The 27,820-nt window shown below is 42.4% G+C and overlaps 1 protein-coding gene across 1 annotated transcript in view; it reads right to left on the bottom strand.

The window, feature by feature from the left end:
- LOC145414382 (kinesin heavy chain-like) overlaps positions 1-27,820 on the bottom strand; it is a 197,890-nt gene that overhangs the window by 19,843 nt on the left and 150,227 nt on the right. Inside the window, exons 3-18 of the mRNA XM_080283920.1 lie at positions 22,959-23,060; positions 20,539-20,664; positions 19,092-19,235; positions 17,768-17,892; positions 16,912-17,016; positions 16,048-16,193; positions 15,582-15,669; positions 15,100-15,232; positions 14,596-14,759; positions 14,011-14,217; positions 13,406-13,564; positions 12,668-12,787; positions 11,701-11,844; positions 10,596-10,780; positions 9,835-9,936; positions 390-491 (exon numbers count right to left, since the gene is read on the bottom strand). Coding sequence (XP_080140046.1) covers positions 390-491; positions 9,835-9,936; positions 10,596-10,780; positions 11,701-11,844; positions 12,668-12,787; positions 13,406-13,564; positions 14,011-14,217; positions 14,596-14,759; positions 15,100-15,232; positions 15,582-15,669; positions 16,048-16,193; positions 16,912-17,016; positions 17,768-17,892; positions 19,092-19,235; positions 20,539-20,664; positions 22,959-23,060 — 2,152 coding nt within the window. The remainder of the gene's footprint in view (positions 1-389; positions 492-9,834; positions 9,937-10,595; positions 10,781-11,700; positions 11,845-12,667; positions 12,788-13,405; positions 13,565-14,010; positions 14,218-14,595; positions 14,760-15,099; positions 15,233-15,581; positions 15,670-16,047; positions 16,194-16,911; positions 17,017-17,767; positions 17,893-19,091; positions 19,236-20,538; positions 20,665-22,958; positions 23,061-27,820) is intronic.

Below are 27,820 nucleotides of genomic sequence, written 5' to 3'. Positions count from 1 at the left end.
ACATGCAGAGCTAGGAAACCGTCCGTGGCCATAGCAACACTCAGGCAACAAACAAACAAACAAACAAGGACGAAGCAACAGTAACTACAAACACATACACAACGTCAGTGTTTTTTTTTTCTATGTCCTGTATTGAATTAAATATCAAAAATGCCAAGCGCTCTCGTGAATATATGTGGCTTGCTGCTGCTCATGTCAGGTCGCTCTGTTTTGGCAACGCCGGGCAGGTGAGATGAGGTGTGGATGCAGGCAGGTGAGGTGAGGCAAGGGTGAGGTGGGGTGAGGTGAGGTATAGGTGATGAGAGGTGAAACAAGGTGTGGGTGTGGTGGGGTGGGGTGTGGTGAGGTTGAGGGGAAGCGTGACTGTGGTGGGGCCCCTGAGGACTCACCTGGAGGAGTCCACCCGGGGGGTCCAGTGTCGCAAGCTAATAGTGTCGCGAAGGAGAAGAGAGACGCCATTGAGGTGCTGAGCCCATCGAAACCCGGCAAAACTGAGAAAAACCGGGAATGTACGCAACATCTCAGCCTACCTGCACTGCACCTTACCAAACATGTGGCCACCGGGGAACTTGCCACCAGGCATACCAGGTGAGGTGAGCAGGAGGGCTGGGCTTAATTGGGGGTTTGGAAGTTAACAAACGAAGGCTTTTTTATGCACAATGAAAATACTGTAAAGCCCTTGCACTAACTAGGGTACATCAGAAACTGCCAACAATCAAAATTCTTTAATCCTTTTTAATTTGTTCTTGTCTGATGACAGTTTCCCTTCTCTGGATGCACTAAATGTGCCCTGGTAATTGCACACAGCATGGAAAATACTATAATCACTGGAAAGTTAATCAATTCCACAAAACTGTGAGGGTATGGAATCCTGCACGAGGGATACCTTTTATCAGACTGAGTATAGTGTTACTGATATAGATGATACTGTCCAGATGTTTGGTACCAATTGTACTATACAGGTGGGATGACAGGATAGGACAGGTATTGTGATGGGCTCAGGCACCTCAGGGTTGTCTCGCAGCGTCTGCCTGTGGGTTGAGCCACCACTCACCACCAAGGCTGAGCCGTGGCGCAACGCACAGCTGACAATATCAATTTGGAAAAAGGCATAAGAGTAATTTTAAATTCCAATGTCTATATCAGCTACCACAATTGTCGGCATGTTCCTCTGTGTTGTCACATGCAACTGGCAAGTCATTTCATGTGTACTAAAAGTCATACTAAATGTTACTAAGGGAATCTGTCAGGTCTAATCTAGTGTAATGTCACTTCAACATCAACTGAGTAAAAGCCAGCATCAATCGGCAAAGTTCAATTATAAAGTTAGAACATCTTTGCTATTCACTGCCTGTGCCAAGGTTTACTCTGCTCTGCTTACGACAGTACAAGTATACAGGAGGAGACAGTGTGTTGCTCGACCCAAAAATGGTCAGTGGTGAGTAGGGCCGTGGCACAGGACTGGTGTAGGCTACTGTACCGAGTGTTAGAGACCATACATACAGGACACGATTGTTCAGAGGCCACGCTAGGAAGGGAATATCTTACTGACCAGTCATCTACGTTTGAGACACCACACAATACAAAGAAAATAAGGACGTTAAAATTGCATGCAGTCTAAGATTTAACATATATAGGTTTTGATAAGCTATAGAAATAACTTGAAAAGACATTCAGTAGTAAAATACCTACATATCTCCAAAATTTGCTTTACGGGGACAAAAACTGCACGAATGACAAATAAGACCAGCTATTTGTTGTTGTTTGTGTACTTATGAATGCAATGGAGTGCTGATTATGTGACCACGTCAAGTAGCTACTCTCAAGAAATATTGTGTGCAGGTCATATAGAACTGACTGAACTGTGTCAATGTTAATCAAGAAGTGTGTTTACGTGTGTTGTGGTGTGGGGTCTGGCATTACAGCAGGGGAGACTGGGTAAGGCTCTGTGCTGATACTATACTCTTTTTGTTCTAACGTGGTCCAGATTTTAGTCCTTTTGCAGCTTATTGTACTGTGCATAGAGGTTTGAATAAGACAACAGGACGGCTCAACATCCTTTGCATAACACTTCTTCGTAACTACCATCATAATCTACTGCTAATCCTTTGTTACAACTCAGCATTCAAGACAGAGAGATGGTAATTTTAGGCCAAGTTACAGAGAAGAGTATAACACTTCTTCGTGAATGCCATCATATTCCAGTGTTAATCTTCTGTTACAACTCAGCATTCATGACAGAGAGATGGTAATTTTAGGCCAAGTTAGGGGGAAGAGAGTACAGATGACTGGAGTTCAAGAGAATGGGTTCCACAATGCAGTCTGGGGAGGTGGTCTGTGATTTGTCTCTCTGGTCAGTGAAATTTCTGTAAAAAGTATCCATGGGGTGATTCTCCTACTTAACTATCTGAAAACTGTGGCCTGGCTTGTAGTGTGTGTGTGTGTGTGTGTGTGTGTGTGTGTGTGTGTGTGTGTGTGTGTGTGTGTGTGTGTAATACATGGATGGGTTAGATCTTTGACTAAGGCGGCAAACTTGTCGAACAAAAAATCACCAGCACAGGATAAGCCTAGCAAAAGAAGGCGGGGTTGGGGAGGGAGAGGGGGAAAATCTTAAGGAGGGAGGGGGCGAATCTTAAGGACAGGGGGGGGGGTGCAAGGAGGGGTAGACTGAAGAATAAGGGTGACAGGACCAAACCATAAGGGACACCGCTGGGAAGGAGTCTGTAAAACTATTCCCAAGCTTCGTAAATAACTTAAACCGGTCTGCGCGTACGGAATAAACCCGCCATATTGTGTCTTTCACTGTGCAGGACTATTTAAGACTTCGCTGAGGATGGTGTCACGGTACTGGGTCAAAGGCACTGTTAATACGTCATGCAGGTGATGGAATTTAGGTCAACCTTCTGCCTTCTTGTATAAACGCTTTCGGGGTAAATTTAATCACTTTTGGGTAAACTTAATCACTTTCAGGTACATTTAAACACTTGGGTAATTTAATCACTTTTGGGTAAATTTAATCATTTATGGGTAAATTTCTGGCTTCTTGCATAAACACTTAGGTAAATTTAAAGGCTTTTAAGTAAATTTAAACTCCTTAGGGGTAAATTTTAACGTTTTTGGGTACATTTAAACACTCTGAGATAAATTTAAACACCTTGGGTAATTTTTAAACACTTTTGGGCAATTTTCTGGCTTCTCGCATGAACATTTTGGAGTAAATTTTTGCCTTCATACAAAAACACCTGTGAGTAAATTTTCTGGCTTCCTTCATGAACATTTTTTGGTGAATTCTGGCTTCTTGCACTAACACAATCTATCTATCTATCTATCTATTGCCAGACGCCTCAATCCCGTTTGGGGTGGCCACAAACAAATCGCCTCCAAGCTGCCCTGTCCCCCGCCATTTCACTGCCCTGCTCCCAACTCACAACCCCCTCTCTCATATACCTCTCCACCCCATCCCTCCATCTCATCCTCGGCCTCCCCCTCCACTTAAGGCATATCACACGTATCTGAAACGTTGGTGGAAACGTTTCTGGCCATATTTACAAACGTTCGTGAGCTAGTGTTTGTTTGCTTGTTTACCGTATATTTTTTACTTTACTACAGCCACCTGACGCCTTGTGAATATGTTTGGGTAAAAGTGAAAAATACGAGTATCCGATGTGTGTGTGTGTGTGTGTGTGTGTGTGTGTGTGTGTGTGTGTGTGTGTGTGTGTGTGTGTGTGTGTGTGTGTGTGTGTGTGTGTGTGTGTGATTATTTACTACTGGGAAGACTTATAAATACTTCCTTTAACAAATACTTCCTTTAAAACCACCTTTAACAAATACCTCCTTTACTTCCTTTACTACTTCCTCCCGTAAGCGGAAGACAGAAAGTGACCGCCAATGACAACAGTGCAAGGGTCAGGTCTTAGGTCAGAGGAAGCCTAGTCACAGAGGTCATAAGTGAGTCGGGTCATGAGAGAGAGTGACCCTAAAGAACAGCCTACACACGCCCCACTCTCCCTACCCCGCTGAACAATAACACTGTTCTTCGTTATACCAGGTCAGTATGAACACCCAATATCATGTTATTTCTTCACTGTTAAAAAGAAAGACTAATCTAGTAAAAACTTTTCTCCTTGATATGCATGCTTGGGGAAAAAATCTAAGGGTGTTACTCTCCTCGTTTCAAGCAGCTCCCTAACACCTCTTCCTGAGCGGTTTATTTTGCTTATTACACCCTACTCTCCTCTTCTGTGTTATATAAATCCTTCTAATGTCGCTACACTGCATAAATTACGTACAAAAGGATACTAACCAGCCATACCCAAAAATAAATCGGTATGGAAAAGGTGTTAGGGAGCTTCCTTAACCAGTAACACGATCAGTCTCCCATTCTCGTCGGATAAGGAAGCTCCCTAACACCAATTCCTTTGCGATTTATTTATGGATATGATTGGTTAATATCCTTCTGCACGTTAACTAGGCTGAGTATGGCGATAGGTTTACGTAACACAGAGAGCAATAAGATGCAATAAAATAATTCGCTTAGGAGAAGGTGTTAGGGAGCTTCGACAACGAGAATAAGTGCCTAAGTGACAGGACCCTAGCTAGTGACTATACTAAATACTTATACATCTAAATACACACAATTAAGTATAAGAATTTCACATCTAATTAAGCAATATCACAAAAAAATAAAAAAAAATAAATAAATAATAATAATAATAATAATAATAATAACAATAATATTAAACAATCTAGCAGCATTCCCATTCCTACACAGAACCATGCAACAGATCTGCAATAATGCAAACACGATCAACACAGGCAAGGAGGTACGTCTTTCAGGTGACATGGCGTGCAATTAACCCCTTCAGTGCCATGACGTCTTCAAGGGTACATTTTGACACCTACTTTCACATTTACAGACGCGTTCAAAAAAGCTGGCAATTATATGTGAATTAAAGATCTCAACTTTTTTTTTTTAATGCATACTGCGACGCCATTTTCACGTCACTTTTTCTGGAATGCTTTTGCTACTAATATATATATATATATATATATATATATATATATATATATATATATATATATATATATATATATATATCCTCTCCTTTGGGAATATTTTAAAATATGACTCAATCTTTGGTAAGCATGAAGTCTTTAAAAAAATTATTGAATATTGATCATGTTAACATCCGCTGAAAGATATAATAACGTATATTTTTTATATTTGTTAAAATTCATTTGTGGGATATATTCTTTTCCTTCAAAGCTTATTGGCGTCTAAAAAAAATACCAGTCTATTCATATGTTTCTGATGATGACGATGATGATGATGATGATTATTAAGAACCCCATAGAATGTGCAGTTCTCAATAATACTGTAGATATTATTTTGCCTTTTTTTTTTTTGGGGGGGGGGAGAAGGCTGGCATTCCAAGACCGTTCAAGATGCAGCCTTAATATTTTCAGGAGTGATGTATCTTGGTTGCAGGCTTCTTTGGGCACTTTTTTTTTTTCCCTAGCACTAGCGCAGCAATAGCGCCCTCTATGATACTTTTCAGATTTCGCTCTCCTGCACAGCCAAAACTACTGAATCAACTGCTTTACAAATGTTCCAGTGTGTAGTCGTCAGCATATACAAGTGCACCTGGGTACTGACATGGAGATCCAACAAATACTTTCAGAGATATTGAGGAAAATCAAAGTGGCCGCCTCATGCCTGGAAGTGCTACATTGGAAAGTGTTTGGCCGACTTTGACTAAACTCTGTGGAAATGTAGTGGGTCATGAGTGAACATAATCTGCAGAGTATGAATGACCGTGACCCCGATCTCATGGCCATAGGTAAAAATCCGTAAAGAATTCTGAGTCATACCGGAAGTCCCTTATTACAGGTCTACAATGATAACAAAAGTATTTTCATCTGGAATGTGGAGTTCACTGAATATTCCTTCACCAACTTCAGAATTCTTGTAATGATGATGATGATGATGATGATGATGATTACTATTATTATTACAAAAACAGGATTAAGGCAGTGTCACGAGAGGCCCTTTTAGCTACCATCCATATCATGACTAAAAGTAATGACAGTAAGTAAATAAATAAATATATAGATAAATAATTACATACAAGTAAAACCAACACACTAGTAGTAAAGGATCTAATCATTTCTCTCTCTCTTTCTCTCTCTCTCTCTCTCTCTCTCTCTCTCAACCCTTTCCTTACTAAACGGTTCTTAATCCCTTCACACCGATGATCCATTATCCATTTTCTTTGCCCTACTTCCAGACATTTTACTCAGCTTAGGGGAAACTTCTCAAAATTCACGGATCTAGGTACAGCCTTTTCTATACGCTTTTTACTCTAACTTGGCCTCAAATCGCCACCTCTCTATTTTGAACGCTGAGCTGCAACAGTAGATTAACAATAGGATACGATGCTAGTCACGAAGAAGTGCAATGGGACGTGGAGTCGTAGTATCATCTTATTTTGCGAGTGAGTTACATGAAATAAGCTGAAAAGGGACGAAAATCTGGGCCAAGCTAAGGTGAAAAGAGTATATCATTTTTACTAATATAAATATTTTAAATTAAAAAAAAAAGTGAAAAGCACGTCATTGGACTGAAGGGGTACTTGAAAAATCTGGTGGAAGCAAAAATAAATAAATAAATAAATAAATGGTCAATCTTACTTGTACACTGAGAAAAACTGAATCCGGTGCAAGTGACTTTTTAAGAATTATGGGAGTGCAGGTGGTGGCGACCATCATCCACTCTCTTGATGTAGTGCTGCCTACTTCTTCTCTCACCTTTATCATTCTTTTTCTGTGTCTGTCCTCCTCTCTCCCTATTTCTACCAACTTTCATGTCGCTTTTTATTACTCTTCTTTCCTTTTCAGGTGGCTTTACATTGAGTGACAAGCCTAATGGCTTCCTGTATGCCAGGAAACCATTTACAACGCTGGGTGGTAACCATATAACCAACCCATACGTGTTCCCAACGTGTCAACAAGTGGGTTGGGGGAGGGTTTGTGCCCCTCCCCGTAAAACAACTCAGAGACAAACAGCCTCGCGGGATTATGGCTTCTGACCATAGACAGACAGATACAGACATGAAACGTCTTTACTAAATTCAGTAAAATAAATCTAGAACTATATAAAAAGACGTCCTCGTACTGAAGAGGCTACAGGAATATTATTACACACACAGTAAAGGAAAACAAAACGAAAAAATCAAAACAACACCAAGCTGATAAAACAAACCTTACAACACAACAACACACGTAAGCAAGCCTGTGGTGTTGGAGAGGCGCCTTCACGTGGTGGCACTGATATAGGGATATGCTAAGCCTGCCCAGTTATACAAATTTCCCTTCACTACCTCCCTATCCCCCGAAAGGAAGATGGTGGACTGCAGGTGGATAGTTTCAGCCTGCAGTCCACGGAGTTTAGACAGTCCTGGGATTACGACAACAGCAACAGCAGAAAAAAAAACAGCAACAAAACAAACCCTACGGATGTTGAATTTGGCTCTCTGTTACTTTGTTTTTGTTTTTTGTTTTGTTTTTTTCTTGGAGGGAATAATTTTGCAGACTTCTGGCCTTAGGTTCCTTCTTCCTCGCATTAAAAAAAAAACTATCTACTGTCAATTATTGCAGAATTATCAACATGATGCAACATTAAATTTGTAAGCAGTCAACACCAGCAACAAGGGATCATTTGCAAGTCACGTGATCCGATAATAAAGTCACGTGATTTGATAATTATGTGAAGTCACGTGAATTGATAATTATATGGAAGTCACGTGATCTTTATTTTGAGTCACGTGATTTGATAATTCTATGGAAGTCACGTGATGTTTGAGTCACGTGATTTGATAATTATATGGAAGTCACGTGATCCGATAATTATGTGAAGTCATGTGATTTGCTAATTACATGGAAGTCACGTGGTTTATTTTGAGTCACGTGATCTGATAACTGAGTCAACTTATCAGTTAATTATTTAGTCACGTGATTTGATAATTATATGGAAGTCACGTGATTTTTATTTGGCAGTTACGTGATGTGATAATTATGTGGAAGTCACGTGATTTGATTCCTGCTTCGAAGTCATGTGATGATAATTATTTGACAAGTGACTTTTACTTGGCATTCACGTGATCTGCTAATTATGTGGAAGTCACGTGACCTGATAATTACTTAGAAGTTATACGTGATCTGATAATTACTTAGAAGTCACGTGATGTGGTGCTAAGTGAATAATTAGGCAAAGATAAAACCGAATCCCACTATACTCTTCACCACTTCACACCGATGACGAATTATTCACCTCATTCCTAGTATATCTAAGCGATTGCAAGTGGGGGGGTAACGAAGAGGGAAAGTTAACGAGGTGGTGGGGAGGGTAAACGAAGTGGTGGGGAGGTTTAACGAAGAGGAGGGGAGGTTTAACGAAGTGGTGGGGAGGTTTAAAGAAGTGGTGGGGAGGTTTAACGAAGTGGAGGGGAGGGTAAACGAAGTGGTGGGGAGGGTAAACGAAGTGGTGGGGAGGTTTAACGAAGTGTAGAGGTTAATGAAGGCTTTAACTATCACCCCAATACGTCAAGACTCGATGGGTAAACAGACAGAAAGATGGATAGATAGGTAGCTCGACTGATAGACAGATGGAGAGAGACAGAGAGATAGACAGATATATAGATAGATAGATAGATTGACTGATTGACAGACAGACAGATATTTAGACAGAAGTGAGACATACTTCATCCTCTTTACCTATTTCTTTACGTATTTTCTATCACGTCATGCCTACACTCTCCAGACGGTTTTCCTCATCTTAGGCTTCACTGCTGGACCTGGAGGGGTTTGATCCAGCCTCCCTCAGCCCCTTCAGTGCGATAAAGCCCTCCTAAGCTGGAAATAATCGTCTGGAGATTGGAAGAATAAAATAAAATAATGTTATCGGTGGTTCGGTGCATCAAAACACTCCCTGGTCCGTCACTGATTGCCAACTTTTGGCTGCCAACACTTCTGCCAACATCCTCTATCTTTGCCAACATTTCTGCCACCATTCTCTATCCCTGCCAACATTCTCACTATCTCCGCCAACATTTCTGCCACCATTCTCTACCTCTGCCAACATTCTCTCTATCTCTGCCAACATTTCTGCCACCATTTTTTATCTCTGCCACCATTCTCTGTCTCTGCCAACATCTCTGCCAACAGTCTCTATCTGCTGACACATTTGCCACCATTCCCTATCTCTGCCAACATTTCTGCCACCATTCTGTCTCTGCCACCATTACTGCCAACATTCTCTATCTTTGCCAATACAGTATTTCTGCTTCTGTTTTCTATCTCTACCAACATTCCCTATCTCTGCCAACATTTCTGCCACCATTCTCTACCTCTGCCAACATTTCTACCAACATTCTGTGCCAGTGCAAGCACAGAAACCAAAGCAATCCATCATGCAAAAGAGATATCCACCTGACCTTTATTATTATTATTATTACTATTATTATTACTATAAGGCAAATGAAAGTGCTTTACTAACGGCAGAAAAAAACCACATCAATGACTAAAACAACAGAAAAAAAAACATCAACAGCTAAAACGAGGAAAAAAAAAAAAAAACAGCACTGGCAAAAACAAATGACAAAAAACACATCAACAGCCTAAACAACAATAGAAAAAATCGACATCAATAACTACAACAGAAATAAAAAAAAACTCCACATCAGCAACTACAGCAGTGGTTCATTGCAATACCCAAAACATAAATAACCTAGGCAGTGCACTACGAATATTGCAACAATGGTAAACTGCACTACTCACATCAGCTCGTGAAGGCGTGCGCTCTTCTCAGCCTCCTCCTGCTTCAGACGGTTATGCTCCACCTTTAGGGCCTCATGTTCCACACTCAGCTTCTGGTTTTGGCTGGAGGGGGAGGGGGGGATGAGAGTGTCAGAGCAATGAAAAAAATTGAGGAATCACAGTGTCAGATATATGTGAAAACTGAGGAACCACAGTGTCAGATATATGTGAAAATTGAGGAATCATTGTGTCAGATATGTGTAAAACTTGAGGAATCACAGTGTCAGGTATATGTGAAAATTGAGGAATCACAGTATCAATATGTGAAAATAAATGGCAAGGAAGTAACTAATATTTCACCTGCAAAGCCATTATGAACCGAGAATAATTCCTAGGTCTCTTTTTATTCAATATCACCTACATATCCACTCTACACAAATGCTAACTTCTAGGTCTCTGTGCCATAAATTTCTAGAGATGAACAGACAGCCCTTTATTTATTTATTCATTTACATATTTATTTAGTGGAAAGAGGGTATCAAAAGCTGGAAGTCCACAAAAATTATCTTTTCCCAATAAAGTAAAAAAAGAGTAAAATTTCATATAGCTCAGTTAGAGACGCCTAGACACCATGAAAATGAAATATATTAGAAGATGGGCGAGAGGGAAGAGGGGTGTTACAGATCTAATTAGTTGTATATATATATGAAGGACTCTTTTCTCTGTAATGAGGGTCACCAGTTACTGTATTCGCGTGTACATCTTAAGGCGCTGATACTCACTCCTTCAGATCCTCCACCAGGGCTTGCTTGGCGTTGATCTCTTGCCTAAGGAGCGTCACTTGCTTCTGGTGTAGCTCCCTGTGGGCCTCCAGCTGCTTCTCCACCGCCTCCTGAGTCAGACCCTCGGCCACCTCCAGGCTGCTAGCTGCCTTCAGTTTGGCCACCTCCTCGGTCAGGGAGTCAACCTGGGAGACATCATCATCATCGTCATCATAAACACCGTTATCGTCCCCATCAAAATCACCGTCATCGTCAAGATTATTAATGTTATCATCATCGTCATCCTCCTCCTCATCATCATTATCATCATCATCATCATCATATAGCAGGTCAACCTACACCACCAGATAATAACATCAATCATATTATCTTCTCTATAATATAACCATATACCACTATACTGCCTACAAAATAGCAACTTTATCCTGGTGATCGCTGCTTTCACGATTACAGCTGCTTCTGTACTGTCCTTTTTCTTCTTCTTCTTCTTCTTTTCCTTGCTTGTTTCAGGTCTCCACACAAAAGTTAGGAATACTGCAACTTTTTCTTCCAAATACATTTCAACTTGGGGCCATTCCTTTATTTCTTCACCAAATCACTTCACACTTGGTATAACTATTCCCCAGAAACATATTTAAATTTTTAGGTCTTTTAAAGTACGTTTACGAACGTGGGGAAAAATTATGAGGCATTTTTTAGTAGCCATCGTCCTTTGTCTCATACTATTTGGCGCTAAGTGTACACCGATATTTCTTACAGATTCATCATTCCAGTTTATATACAGGTAATGCAGCATCTGACCACTTAGCAGTACTTGTCTTATAACACTGACTTCTTTAGTAAGCTGGCATCTTTATATTTTATCTATTTAGCTGAAGGGAGATACCTACTCCCTATCTACTCAAGCTGCCTATTATATCTATCTCTGAACATCTGCCTATGAACACCTATGAACACATACCTACTTATGAACTCTCTAATAAAAGTCTTCCTCAGAGACTCACACTCCCATTTCCTCAACACACACACACACCACACCTGTAACACCTCTTCCTCCTACACCTGGGACTCAATCAGCTGTTCCTCAAACCCATCTACTCCTTACCTGCTCCTCCAGCTGCCTCTTGCGCACCTCCACCTCCAGCATGGACTCCTGCAGCGTCTTCATGCGGGCCTCGTGTTGGCTGATCAGAAGACGACACTCACTCAGTTCATGCTCGTATTCGTCAATCTTCTTGTTGCAGTCGCCCTGGGGAACATACACACAATATACTACGGATATACTCAATTATACTATGAATACACTCAGATTATACTACAGATACACTCAGACTATGGATACACTCAGATTATATTATGGATACTCTCGGATCATACTAAGATTATACACTCAGATTATATTATGGATACTCTCGGATCATACTAAGATTATACTGCTTTTACGCTAATCTAGCCTGACGTTGCCATCTCTTCTTCAGTATTCAGTTGTAACAATAGATTAACAATAAAATCTGATGTTAATCACGAGGAAGTGCTATAAAAGGGATGTAGTGCCTAGTATTGCCTTTTTCCTCCAGCAATGTATGTGAAATAACCTGCAAAAGGACGAAAACCTAGGCCAAGTTAAGGTGAAAAGAATATAAACAAATAGAGACATGAAACGTTTCCTGACTGAGTCTTGATGTCCTGATAATTAAATATGCAAAGAGAGATAGCTTGATGCTTGATTTAAACGGATTCCTTTATTGGATATTTTTAGGGGATGGAAACTGAGAGACTGACCAGAAGAGTGTATATGCGTGAGATGGAAGCGGCGAATAAGAAGGTAAGACCAAGAATGTGACAATGATTGAGTGGAAAGATATACTAGAGAGGGTGGTGTGAGATGAAGGAAGGGCGGCAAAATGGTAGAGGACAGGGCAACATGGGGGCAATTTGTCTGTGGCCATCCCTTACAGGATAAAGGCATTTGGCAAAAGATACACAGATAGACAGATAAGTAGACAGACATATAGGTGGACAGATTGATACAGATACACAGAGAGACAGATAGATGGCCGATTGGCACTCACCTGGAAGTTCTCTAAGGTGCTGCATCGCTGGACCAGGTTGCGCACCTCGCTCTTCATCTTGGACACATATAGGCGCGCCATCGTGAACTCCTCCTCCAGTTTGTTGGGGTCCCCGGCGTTCTGTGTGGCGGGGAGAGGATTTAGGTGAGACGCAGGAAGAGAGATGGGGTGAGATGCGGCAGGGTTGGGGTGAGACGCAGGGAAAGGGTTTAGGTATGACGCAGAAAGATGGTTGGGGTGAGAAGCAGTAAGGCTGGGGTAAGATGCAAGGGTTGGGATTACATGCAGGAAGAGTTGAGGTGAGATGCAGCAAGGCTGGGGTGAGACACAGGGAGAGGGTTGGGGTGAGATGCAAAGAGAAAGCTGGGGTGAGACGTGGGAAATGGAATTAATTATATACAGGGGCATACCGTATTTTTATATGACTTTGGATAACGCCAGACGGGGAGGTTAGTAGTCTTGCATGCACTGTGTAACTGAATGGAAAATGTACAATATCCTTTCTTTATTACTTCTTTACGAAAAAAGAGGTATCTCGGACTCTTCAGGATATTTAATGAAGTGTGGGCTATGTGGAAACTTTTGATGTGAATGAGGCTGGAAGTAACACTGAATTACGAAGGAAATTAACCCAACGCATCTTTACTCACTCTGATGCATGCACCTGTTAATACACACACACACACACACACACACACACACACACACACACACACACACACACACACAACCACGTACCACTTTAAGGGAGAGGTCAGAGGCAGTGCCCCCCACCACGTGACCCACTTCGCCCAGGTCGGTCAGCAGGGAACAAAGCATCTCGTTCATGCGGCGCCGCTGATGCACGGACGAGTCACGCATCTGTTGCAGCTCACCTTGCATCGTTACTAGGGCAGTCTGGAGATGAGATACAAGAGACTGAGCCTCATTTAGATTAGCAGTCTTATCTACATCTGCCCACCCACCCCCAAAAATCTCATGTAAGTTAACAGAGACTAGGCCTCACCACCATCACAACCATTACCACAAATACTACCACACCACTACCACCCCCACCACCACTAACACCCCCACCACCACCACCACCACCACCACCTGTATTACTACCACTACCACCATGGCGTGTGTGTTATAACCTGATGAAGATACTTAACAACTTTCAGCTCAGTTGATGGCCAGGTGTGCTCAGACTGGAGGGTCGATTTGACTATTAACCGAGGAGACGCATTCGCACCTCACAGCAAAGACTTATGAAATACTAATACAACCACGGCTTAATATTCAAGTTTTGGTAGTAGCCCAAGCCCGTCAGGTGAAAGCAGACCCAGTGTAACCCCTCTCACCTGCTTATCAGTCAGTTCCTCGTTCAGTGTCTCGTTCTCCTTGCACTTGCTCTCCACCTCCTGGCTCTTCTGGTCGTAGTTGAGGGCCAGCTCCTCGAGGGCCTGCAGGACCTCCTTCACCTCGTCCTTGGCTGAGTCGTTCTCGGCCTGGATCCTCGACATCTCCGTCTGCAACACCTCGTAGTCGCGGCGGGTGGCGGCGATCAGCTGTGGATTGGGAGTTTTTATGAGGTTTTTAAGAGGTTTGTGATTATAAGACAACTGGTGCAGGATAGCTAAGTACCCTCCTAGCACAATCCTACCACAAGGTCCCTGGGCAATGATGGGTCAAAGGGCCACAGGAAGAATTAAACACGTAGATGACAGGAAGAAATAAACACATAAGAAATGACAGACAGAAAATAAACATAAATGACAGGAGGAAATAAACACGTAGGAGAGAACACAGAGAAATAAAGGGCGAAAAAATAAACACTCAGAAGACGACAGGAAGAAATTGGCATGTTCGAGGGGCAGAACTAGACACAAAGGAATGCTAAGGCGCTACTTTGCTGACGAGAATACGACTCAGGGCACGTGACTCACCTCCTCCTGCTCCAGCATCTGTTCCTTGAGCTTCTCGGCGAGTTGGCTGTGCTGGTTGATCTCCTCGTCCTTCTCGTCCAGACTGAGGTAAAGCTGCTCTCTCTCCTTCTCCCACGCGTCACGCACCTCGTTGCTCAGGGGCGGTGCTGCTGGCTTCCGTGGCTCTGTGAAGGGAACAAGGTGGCTTAGGGTCATACTGGATTAGGGTTATATTCCAGGTGGCTTAGGGTCATTCCAGGTGGCTTTGGGTCACTGTGGTTTAGGTCACATTTCAAGTGGTTGTGGGTCATAGCGACTTAAGGTCATATTCCAGGCGGCTTAGGGTCATACTGGATTACGGACATATTCCAAGTGGCTTAGAGTCATTCACCTTCCACCACAAATGACACACTATAACTTCCCCCTCTCACCTTCCACGTAACTATAATTTCTCTCTCCTCACCTTACACGTAACTTTAATTCCTCCCCATGACCTTCCACATAACCATAATTCCTCCCCCTCACCTTCCACCACAGATGACACCATAGACTTCTCCATGTCGACAGATATTTGCTCCTCGGACGACACCTTCTCTCCGCCGCGCCACCTGGCCAGCTCTGATTCCATGCGTTCCACCTGGGCCTTCAGCTTGGTGTTCTGGAAAAAGGGGTTAGTTAGAAAGACAGAGTATAATTTAATTGAATATCGTCATCATCATCATCAACATAATATCACCCTCTGCCTCACCTCCCTGCCTCTCACCCTTTGCCTCACCTACTGCCTCGCCTCCTACCTCATCTTCTCTCTGCCTTACCCTCCTGCCTCACCCCCTCCCTCAACTCCCTGCCTCACCCCCTACCTCACCTCCCTGCCTCACCGCATGCTTCACCCTCCTTCCTCATCTCTCTGCCTCATCCCCTACCTCACCCCCTGCCTCCCCTCACCCTCCTGCCTCACTTCCCTGCCTCATCTCTCATCTTCTCTCTGCCCTACCCTCCTGCCTCACCTTCTCCTTCTCCTTGTTGAACCGCCTCTTCCATTCCTCAGCGGTCAGTTCCTCGTTCACCATCACGCAGTTCTTGATCGTCTTGGCTCTGTTAAGGACACATATGATTAATCGAAGACATTTGGAGAGACTGTTTTATTAACATCATCCCCATCATCATCATTATCATCATCATCATCATTCTCCTTATCATCATCATCATCATATTCATCATCATCATCTTATCATCATCATCATTCTCCTTATCATCATCATCATAATCCAGATCTCCTTTCCAATCTAGGGTGGGGAGAAGTATAGTCTACTACTACTATTATCATTATTATTATTATTTTCACATCATCAACATAACCACCACGATAATCATTAATAACAACAACAGCACCTAATACTGAGCAGGATCTTAGTGTTACGTGTGCACAATACCTAATACTGTGCAGGAACTTGTCTCACGCGTGCACAGTACCTCTTGCCGAAGTCTAGGGTGGATTTGGTCTCCGCCTCATTGAAGGACGCAGGGGAGGCGCAGATGACGATGGTGGTGCGTGCGTTGCCTCCCAGACTCTCTTGCAGGATACGAGTCAGCTTAGAGTCACGATAGGGCACGTGGGTCTGAGGAGAGAGACAGAGATATATATATAGAGAGAGAGAGAGAATATTATGCTCGTTTCTCTTTAACACAGCCTGTAATTACGAGTTCTCAATCTCCGAGCTGTGGCAATATCTTAACACTGAAATATGGTGCTAGTCACGAAGAAGTGCTCTGGAGAAGATGTAGAGCCACTTCACTATCTTCTGCCAATGCGTTACCAGAATTATGCAGTAAAAAAGACGAAAATCGGGGCATACGAGAGAGAGAGAGAGAGAGAGAGAAACAGAGAGAGAGAGAGATTAAAGAAACAGGGAAGGATACTTAAGAAACAGGGAAGGATACTTAAGAAACAGGGAAGGATACTTAAGAAACAGGGAAGGATACTTAAGAAACAGGGAAAGATACTTAAGAAACAGGGAAGGATACTTAAGAAACAGGGAAGGATACTTAAGAAACAGGGAAAGATACTTAAGAAACAGGGAAGGATACTTAAGAAACAGGGAAGGATACTTAAGAAACAGGGAAAGATACTTAAGAAACAGGGAAGAATACTTAAGAAACAGGGAAGGATACTTAAGAAACAGGGAAAGATACTTAAGAAACAGGGAAGGATACTTAAGAAACAGGAAAGGATACTTAAACAGGGAAGAATACTTAAAAAACAGGGAAGGATACTTAAACAGGGAAGAATACTTAAAAAACAGGGAAGGATACTTAAAAACAGTGAAGGATACGCACCTTGCCGTCAGCCAAAGCAGCGATGACATTACCCAGTGCTGAGAGGGACTTGTTGATATTCTTAGCCTCGTCCAGCACCACACCCTCAGCACCGGTCTTCCCAACCTGTCCACAAAATAAAACACTCACTACTTCATGTTACGTACAATCACAGAAAATAATCCCGTCCCCCCTCCTGGTTCTCTCTTCACTTACTTCACGTTATGTACAATCGCAGACAAAAAAATCCTGCCCCCTCTCCTGCTTCCACACGCTCTGTACCCCTCTTCCCAACCTATCCACACAATAAAACACTCACTACTTCACGCTATGTACAGTCGCAAACAAAAATCCTGTCCTCTCTTCATGGACTCTACCAATCTACCTCATCCATCCATAGACACCGGCAATGATGAAATTTTTCCTCCGATTTTCACCAGACAAATTTGCAAAGTCTCGTGGAGAGAGGAGCAAGAGCGGTGGCAAGACTTTTGATGCCGGAATTACAGTAGGAGAATCAAGTTTAAGGGAATACTCTAATTCATCTAAAGGAATATTCTAATTAATTTAAAGGAATATTCTGAGTAATGATGGACTGGGTGAACACAACAATCATCCTCTTAACTGAACCTCTCTTAACCCCTAGCTAAATCCACCTGTTAACTGAACCTTTAAACCCTCCCAACAACCCACCTGTTAACTGCACCTCAGCCCACCTGTCACCTGAACCTCAACCACCTGTTACCTTAACTTTTAATCCCACCTGTTAACTGAACTTTTTAATCCCTCCTCTTACCTGAACCTCAACCCTCCTGTCACCTGAACCTCAACCCACCTGTCACCTGAACCACTTAAACCCTGGTCACGTTCACCTCACCTTCTCTGAGCCTGCCAGATCCACCAGGTACAGTTTGCCCAGTAGTTTCTTCTGGTTCTCGATGTTCTCCTGTTTCACTTGGATCAGGAACACACTGTGGGAGCGGGAACTGTGCTCGTTCATGTCTGCGAGGAGGAGGGGGGAGAGGGTTAGCATAATTCTTTACCTGACGAAACAACACGAAACGACACACAGCACCCTAAAAACTGGTGTGGTATAATTCTGTGCTTAAAACGAAAGGAAACACAGCACTGTAATAATTGCTGTAGTATAATTCTTGACAAACGAAACGAAATGAAACAGCACTATAATAACTGGTGTAATATAATTCTGTACTTAAACGAAACGAAACGGCACTGTAATGATAGGTGTAGTAAAATTTTTGACAGACGAAACGAAACACAGCACCGTAGCAATGGTGACGTGTGAGTTACTGTGTGTCAGGGAGTATGGTAAAGCCGAAGAGACTATGGATAAGTGGAATACAATAGGCAATACACAGGGTAGTCCATATATACCGCTGAACTTCCACTGTCTGGCGATTTGTGTGTTGTGAGGGCGGCTTAGTGTTGTCAGTATCTACCCTGCATCATTTACAATACTCATTTCCTATTTTAGACGCCACAACCACGCCCACACCAGCCGACTGAGCCGCCCCCACAACACATAAGGTACCACCACGTGAGTTTACAGAGAAGCGCTATTCATGAGTCACCTTGCATTATTGAAATATGGGTAAGGAGTGAAACATCATCATCATAATCATCATCATCATCATCATCATCATCACCATCATCACTATTATCCTCCTAGCCCTCCTCTTCCTCCTCCTCCTCATCATCATCATCACTATTATCCTCCCAGCCCTCCTCCTCCTCCTCCTCCTTCTCATCATCATCATCATTATCATCATCATCATCATCATCATCACTATTATCCTCCTTGCCCTCTTCCTCCTCCTCCTCCTCCCCATCATCATCATCATCATCATCATCATCATCATCACTATTATCCTCCTAGCCGCCCTCCTCCTCCTCATCATCATCATCCTCATCATCATCATCAAGACAATTAACACGTAAATATTAATTAATACAGCACAGGTTTCATCATCATAATCATCATTATTATCATCATCTTCATAATCCTCCTCCTCCTCCTCATCATCATCATCATCAGCAGCAGCATCACTATCATCATCATCATCATCATAATCCTCCTCCAGCTCATCCTCATCATCATCAACACCACTACCACCACCACCAATTTCTTCTATCCCAGGACAGGGTATTAATATGAACAACAACCAGGATGAATCACTTACTGGTAACTGCGACGTGCCTGTTCGATTTCCCAAGCTCAATGACCTCAAACACCTCTTCTGGCGAGGACACAAACCGCTCCGTGGCGCCTTTAACGGAGGGCACGCGGTTCTTGTCTTCATGCACCGACAGATTGACCTTCGACACTGCGGGGGTGAGATGGGGTTAGAAGGGGTGGGGTGGAGGGGGTTAGACGGGGTGAAATGGAGGGGTTAGGAGGGGGTGAGGTCGAGGGGTTAGATGTGGGAGGTGGAGGGGTTAGAGGCGGTGAGGTGGAAGGGTTAGAGGGGGTGAGATGGACGGGTTAGAGGGGGTCAGAAGAGGGGATGGAAGAAGGATAGAAGTCTACATTGAGTCTGATAGTTTTCTTGCAGTGACAGATAGATAGATAAGATTGATAGCCATAGAGAGAGAGAGAGAGAGAGAGAGAGAGAGAGAGAAATATATATCTTGCTACAATTTCATCATAAATTTTCCTCCACATTACTGGGGCACTATGGGTTCTTAACTCACTCTATTTAGCGACTCATTATGCCTCTCACTCTGATATATTCTTTTGCTTTATTTAATTAGTACCTTTTAAGAAGAGATAGATAGATTGATAGATAAACAGATTGACAAATAGACAGATGGGCAGACAGACAGACAGACAGACAGACAGACAGACAGACAGATAGACAGACAGATAGACAGACATACAAACTGAGAGAATAATGAAGGGTAATGGATAGAATAAATCGCTGAGGAAAAAGTGTTAGGACATTACATTGCAAAGATGCCACTGTTTCAATACAAAAAGATCTACAATACTATAATATTAAAATCTAAAATATTATACTCTTTGCACTCTAACTTGGCCTAAAATTGACATCTCTCCATCTTGAATACTAAGCTGTAACATAAGATTAACACAGGAGCACAGCGCTAGTCACGAAGAAGTGCTAAGGAAGGATGTAGGGCCGTAGTATTGTGAAAAGACGAAAATCTGCACTACCTTAACGTGAAAATATAATCGCCAAAATAATCCATGTAATCCTAGAGCCTCACCGTCCACCAGGGCTCTATAAATGCCAAAGTAATTCCTGTAATCCTAGAGCCTCACCGTTAACCAGGGCTCTATAAATGCCAAAGTAATCCATGTAATCCTAGAGCCTCACCGTAAATGCAGCCCTGTAAATCAATGTAATCCTAGAGCCTCACCGTAAATGCAGCTCTATAAATCACAGTAATCCTCGAGCCTCACCGTAAATGAAGCTCTATAAATGCCAAGGTAATCCATGCAATCCTACAGTAGAGCCTAACCGTAAATACTGTACAGCTCTATCAATCCCTTTAATCCTAGAGCCTCACCGTAAATATAGCTCTATAAATCAGTGTAATCCTAGAACCTGTTACCTCACCGTCTACCAGAGCTCTACCAAAATAATCCCTGTCATCCTCGAGCCTCACCGTCAAGCAGGTCTCTAATCTTGTCCATGTAGATCTCGAAGTAGGACACCTTGATGTGGAACTCCAGGGCCTCCTCCATGTTGTAGATGTGGTTGAATATGTCGTGCACGATGCGAGGGATGATGCCTGGGGGTGCAACGAGAAGGGGTTAGGAACTGGGGTTATGAGAGAGGGAGAGGGGTTGGTTGGGGGTTAGGTGGAGGGAGAGAGGGCTAAAAATTTGAGCTGTGATAAGGGAAGGGGTTTGGTTTGAGGTTAGGTGGAGGGAAGGAGAGTTAGGAATTGGGGTTATTTGAGGGGGAAAGGGACTGGTATGGGGGTTAGGTGGAGGGGGAAGGGGTTAGGATTTGGGGTTACAGGAGGGGGAGAGGGGTTGGTTTGGGGTTAGGTGGAGGGAGAAGGGGTTAGGAATTGGGGTTATATTAAGAGGGGAGAGAGGTTGGTTTGGGGTTAGGTGGAGGGAGAGGAGGTTGCTTTGGGGTTAGGTGAAGGGAGAAGCGGTTAGGAATTGGGGTTATAAGAGGAGAAGAGTTGGTATGGGGGTAGGTGGAGGGAGAAGGGATCAGGAAGATGGGTTAAGAGAAGGGAGAAGGGGCTAGGAATTGGGGTTGTAAGAGTGGGAGAGGGGTTGGTTTGGGGTTGGGTGGAGGGAGAGAGGGCTAGAACTTGGGGTTAGGGGCCGGGCTGGAATTACGAGTTAGATTATTATTTGCCGAGATGTGACAACCATCCATACCAAAACCATATACTACTGTACTACTACTACTGCTATTAATAATAATAATAATAATAATAATAATAATAATAATAATAAAACGGTATTACTGAAGCGAAGAGGTTAATAAAGGGTCCCGGTTATTGCCCCCTCCCCTGGAAAAAAAAAAAAAGCCGCCAGGGGAAACTGCTGTAAAAGTAAATTAAAACTTTTCCTGATGGCAGTTTAACTTCCAGAAAACTGTTTAGTCGTCCACCAGACCAGAAAAAGCAGCAAACAGAGTCATTAATTCATCACTGCGTCACTAACTTACCTCCAAGTCCCACTAACTTACATCACAGTACCACTAGCTTACATCACAGTACCACTAACTCACATCACTGCACCACTAACTCACATCATTACCCCACTAACTCACATCATTACCCCACTAACTTACATCACAGCACCACTAACTTACATCACAGTACCACTAACTCACATCACAGTACCATTAACTTACATCACAGTACCACTAACTCACATCACTACCCCACTAACTAACATTACTGCACCACTAACTCACATCACTGCAACACTGACTTACATCACAGCACCACCAACTCACATTACTGTGCGCCATTAACTCATCACTGCACACACCAGTTTACCACTGCGCACACCAACTTACACCACTGTGCACACCATCCTACACCACTGCGCACACCAACTCACACCACTGCGCACACGAACTTCACCGCTGTAATTTGGCCGCAGGGGCTTCCTTATACAACCCAGATACAGAAAATATGACAACATACCGCCGCTAACCTAACCTAAACTAACCCAACCCAACCCAACCCAACCTAACCCAACCTAATCCCTTCACTACCACTTGCATTCTTTCTCCTTTTGTTTCTGCTAGCTAGACTCTACTATTTTTTTATTAGTTTCAAAAGACGCCAGGTATATGAGAGTACTGGGAGGTTATCTTGCAGCTGTTGGCGTTCTTATTATTATTATATATTATTTGCTGCTGATATTGCTCTTGTTATTATCATTCGTCTGCTTCTTCTTCGTAATCTTCTACTTCCTCCTCTTTTCTTCTTCCTCTTCCTCTACTTTTCTTCTTCTTCTCCTTCATCATCATCATCATCATCATCATCTCTTCTTCATCTTCTTCTTTTTCTTTATCTTCTTCTTCTTGCAAGAAACGGACAAATTATCCTTCACAGCACTCTATTATTCCTACTGCACCCACCTTCACAGATCATACTCCCCTCTCATCCCAATCCACAATTCTCGTCTATCCCAGCCAATCCCTTTTCCCCACACACACCCCTTCCCAAGCTTGTCCTCAAGATCTCTGTCTTGTCCTGTACAGGTATCATCAGGATCACTACAATACCCTATCTTACCGTAAACATCACCACCATCATCATCATAATCATCATCATCATTAAATGAAAGAAAGAGATATAAAGGAGAGAGAAAGATACACACTTACTATAACGATATAAAAGAGAGAGAAAGATATACACTTACTATAAAGATATAAATGAGAGATAAAGATATACACTTACACTAACGATATAAGAGAGAAAGATACACACTATAAAGATATAAAGGAGAGAGAAAGATATAAACTTACACTGTAGATATAAAAGACAGTGAAAGATATAAACCTGCAATTAATATATAAAAGTCACATAATATATAATCTTACCCTGGAAGGTGGGGTCTCCCAGCTTGCCCTCCATCGTGTGGGTTTTGCCCGAGGAGGTCTGGCCATACGCGAAGATGGTGCCATTGTACCCGTTGAGCACGTCTGGGGGAGAGGCAGGGTGTTAGTGGCGGCAAAGGTGGTGTGAGGCTGGTGTGAAAGTGGACATATGGCAGTGGTGTGCTGGTGTGTGGAGCGGTGAGAGGTGAGGAGTGTGGTTAGTAGTGGTGTGGCGTGGTATGTGGTGAGGTGTGGCATGATATGTGGTAAGGTGTTGTAAGTGGTGGTGTTGAACGGTGGTGGTGGTGGTGTGTGTGGTGAGGTACTGTATGGTTAGTGACGCAGTGAGATGGGCGTGGTGTTGGTAGTGTGTGTGTGTGTCTGGTGTGAGTGCAAGAGACGTGGTGTATGACGCTGGTGTAAGAGGGTGATAGTAAGGAGCTGTGGTGTTAAATGGGGAGGTGTTAGGCAGTGGTGTTAGGCTTAAAATATGCTACCTAAAATTGGCTCCAGTATTGCCTCCGTCAGCATAAAAATTCTTCCTATGTGCAATCGGCCAAGGATTTTGTGTTGAATACTGATTGTCTTAAATTCCGTAACACCTCTATCTAGGCGACTTATTTTGGGTGCTTTACTTCAATATCCTCCTGTATGTTATTGCCGTTAACTATATCGGTGTTTTCTTCAGCCAGAGGATATCTAACACACACACACACACACACACACACACACACACACACACACACACACACACACACACATAGAAAAACAAATACTTAATAATGAGACACACACACACACACACACACACAAACACTCATACACACAGAAAAACAAATACTTAATAATGCCACACACACACACACACACACACACACACACACACACACACACACACAGCACAAGGGAAGGAGCTGGTGTTTTTGCGTGACCTGGGGAAGAACTGAAGGGGCGAAGGATTTATGAGGGAGGGAAAAAACACCGGAAAAACACACACACACACACACACACACACACACACACACCAGAAAACAGCCAAGATGAGATGACAGAAAAAATATATATGGTGAGAGTGAGAAGTAAAAATCAGAGAAAGAAAAAAGGGCAGAGGAAAAAATGGTTAAAATGAAGCAGGGGAAAAAAAAAAAAAAAAAAAAAAACAGGGTGAGAATGAAATGCAAAAATTAGACAAAAAAAAAAAAAAAGATGAGAATGAAAAACAAAAATTTGAGATTAAAAAATGGGTGAGTGAAAAGCCAAAATTTGGGAACAAAATAATAATAAAAAAAAAAGGTGAGAATGAGAAGCAAAAATTTGAGATAAACAAAAAATAATTAAAAGAAAAAAAAAAGAAGGAGAATTAGGTGCAAAAATCTGGAAATGGGTGAGAAGAGAAAAGCCAAAAATTCTATAGAAAAAAAGGGGTGAGAATCAAAGGCCAATGTAAAAGAGGAGAAAAAAGTACGAGAATGAAAAGCCAGAATTGGAGGGGAAAAATTGAATACAGAGCCAAAAATCTGAGAGAGAGAGAGAGAGAGAGAGAGAGAGAGAAAAGTGAGAGTGAGATGCCAAAATCAGAGAAATAAAAAGAGGGTCAGAATTAAAAGGCAAGATTAGAGAGAAAAATAAAAAATAGGTGAATATATAAAGCCAAAAATTAGAGGGAAAAAAGGTGAGAATGAAAATCGAAAATTACAGAAAACAAAAACAAATATATTAAGAACATGGAAATAAGATGAGTCGCCAGAGAGAAAATGTTGAGGGAGAAAAAAAAAAAAAAAAAAAGGAAAGATACGAAGGCAGAGGGAAGAGAAATGAAAAAACGAAGAAAAGATATATTATAAAAAGGGAAAGATGAGAAGGGAGAGGGAAGAGAAATGAAAAAACGAAGAAAAGATATATTATAAAAAGGGAAAGATGAGAAGGGAGAGGGAAGAGAAATGAAAAAACGAAGAAATGATATATTATAAAAAGGGAAAGATGAGAAGGGAGAGGGAAGAGAAACTGAAAAAAACGAAGAAATGATATATTATAAAAAGGGAAAGATGAGAAGGGAGAGGGAAGAGAAATGAAAAAACGAAGAAATGATATATTATAAAAAGGGAAAGATGAGAAGGGAGAGGGAAGAGAAATGAAAAAACGAAGAAATGATATATTATAAAAAGGGAAAGATGAGAAGGGAGAGGGAAGAGAAATGAAAAAACGAAGAAATGATATATTATAAAAAGGGAAAGATGAGAAGGGAGAGGGAAGAGAAACTGAAAAAAACGAAGAGAAGAGATGTATTACGAAGGAGGAAAGATGAGAGGGCAGAGGGGGAAGATGTTGAAGGAAATGACAAGAGAGGAAAGAAGATGAAAAACGGGAAGGCAGACGAAATGGTGAGAAGGAGAGAGAAAAACACAGAAGACAAAGTAACAGGAAAATTTGGAGGGAAAAAATAAACCACGAAAAAGAAAGTGTTAAGGAAAAGAAAGGAAGGAAGATAAGGAGGAAGGGAAGAGGGAAGAGAAAATTTCAGACAGAGTAAAGAACGATAGGAAAGCAAAAAATGGAAAACGCTGGGAAGGAAAGACGAGGAAAAACCACGAAGGACAAAAAGAGGCGAGACTGAGATGAGATTAAGAATACGGAGACGAGAAGACGAGATTAAGATCAGAGAAAGATAAGAAGAAGAAAAAAGGAGACGAAAAACACTGAGAAAAATATATATAAAAGGAAACCAGAATGAAATATTATGGAGAGGAAAAAGTGACAAGGAGAGAGAAATGTTGGGGTGCAAAAGCAAGGCAGAAATATTAAAGCAAGTGAAATATGAGAGAGAGAGAGAGAGAGAGAGAGAGAGAGAGATTTACTTCCGCACAGACCTCTAGTAGTAAAGGGATTAATAAAAACTAAACACTTAAATCCTTATGAGCTAAATCCGATCCGGGAGCCTCAATCCGCTAATCCACCAGGCGACCTTTGTTAATTACGCCCTGAAAATAAATAAATCAATAAAATAATGTAAGAGTAAAGCGTAAGACTCCGAACTGCAGCCTCCTCGTCATGATGTCCACGGGGAAGTTGTGAGAAAGTGAGAGAGTGAGAGAGTGAGACAGTGGCCAAAGAGGAGTAATTAGCAGGGCAATTACTTAGCTCTCTCTCACCCGACTTGAAACTTCCAGCCTCTCTCTCTCTCTCTCTCTCATTCACTGTCAGAACTCCAGATCCTGCCTCTCTGATCCGCCATTACACACACACACATACACACACACACACACACACACACACACACACACACACACACACACACACACACACACACACACACACCTCCAATATTTCTAACCATATTCAAATCTATCTCTTTTCCTCTCTATTTCCCGACGCCGCATCCAGTAAGAGGTCCTTCCGACAATACATATACCAGAATAAAAACTGACCCCCCAAAATATGCAAATCACAATATACCTAAAGCTGACCTCTGACCCTAAACCGTAACCTGACCAGTGTAATCAGGGAACACAATATCAGTCTATCTGGGGGTGACCTCAACTGACCCCTATTATTACGTCAGAGATACGGAGAGGATGGCAAGTATCAAGCCACTAAGATATGACCCCTGACCTTGACCTCTCACCTTATCTGCCCGTAACCTGACCCGCGAAATAACCCTGTCAGCAATAAACCCCAAGTTGACCTATGTTGACCCCTGACCTTATATTAACCGTAATGAGGCTGCGTGAGCTCTTGTAGTGGACGTTTATAACCTTTGTAGGCGCCCTGGACAGAATCACAAACAACATAAACCAATAAATCAATCAATCAGACTAAAACTGGGTTGAGGTTACGAAGGGCTGTTTGTACTCTGATAATCTCTTCTTTCCGACGACGTGTTTTTCAGTATACTCTTGCTGTCTCCAGCAAGGTTTGTATTCAGATCAGGAGGAATGTGTGAACTGTTGTGGTACGATACAGCCGTCATTAATTCCTTTACCTAAGAGATATTTCACTTAACGCTCTCAAAAAAAAAATCAAAGCAGTACATGAATCAAAGTACTAAAAGAATAAAAGAGTCAAAGTACTAAAAGCACTACTACTAGTACAATATACTACCAAGAGTCAAAGTACAAAGTTCTACTATAGGACGATATACAAAATGAGTCGCTGGGGAAGGGACGATCAGAAATTTCCAGTATAACGAGTTCGCTTCTGCTGTCCTTACGTTTCTTCTGCCACTGAGTTACGTGAAATACGCTGCAAAACGACGAACATTTGGCCCAGGTTAAAGTGAATGAACTGCAGGGGTAAAAAAAAAAAAAAAATGACAGCTCGCATCCTCAATGTAATATATCCCATTGGAGCCCAGTGTCCGGAATACTGGACAGAACTGGGATTTTTCAAGTCTTTATAAAGTAGGGAACACCCGGGGAGGGACCTATGAGCTTCGCGACTATGAGCCGATAGGCGGAGGGCGGTACGCTTAGTACCCACCCAGTGCCATGCCTCGCCCAGCACCCCTGGGATCCAATGGGATATATACAGTATATATATATATATATATATATATATATATATATATATATATATATATATATATATATATAAAATATTATGGCAGTAGCAGGTGTGGTGTGAGGCTAGTGTGGTATGAAGCAGGTGTACTGTGATGAGGCAGGTGTGGTGTGTCAGGTGCGTTGTGAGGCAGACGCAATGAGAGAGGTGTGATGTGAGGCAGGTGTGATCAAGTGTGAGGCAGGTGTAAGGCAGGTGAGAAGTCAGGTGTATGTGTGGCCAGGTCATCTTTAACGAGGCAGGAGTGAAGTGCGGGGGGGAGGTCGGGTGAGGGGGCGTTCGGGTCAGGGGGTGTCATGCAGAGGGGG

Source organism: Coenobita brevimanus, chromosome 99 (genome assembly GCF_032717465.1).
Source record: "Coenobita brevimanus isolate Jiangsu-jjx chromosome 99, ASM3271746v2, whole genome shotgun sequence".
NCBI lineage: Eukaryota > Metazoa > Arthropoda > Malacostraca > Decapoda > Coenobitidae > Coenobita > Coenobita brevimanus.
This window is presented reverse-complemented; position numbering and strand designations above follow the sequence as displayed.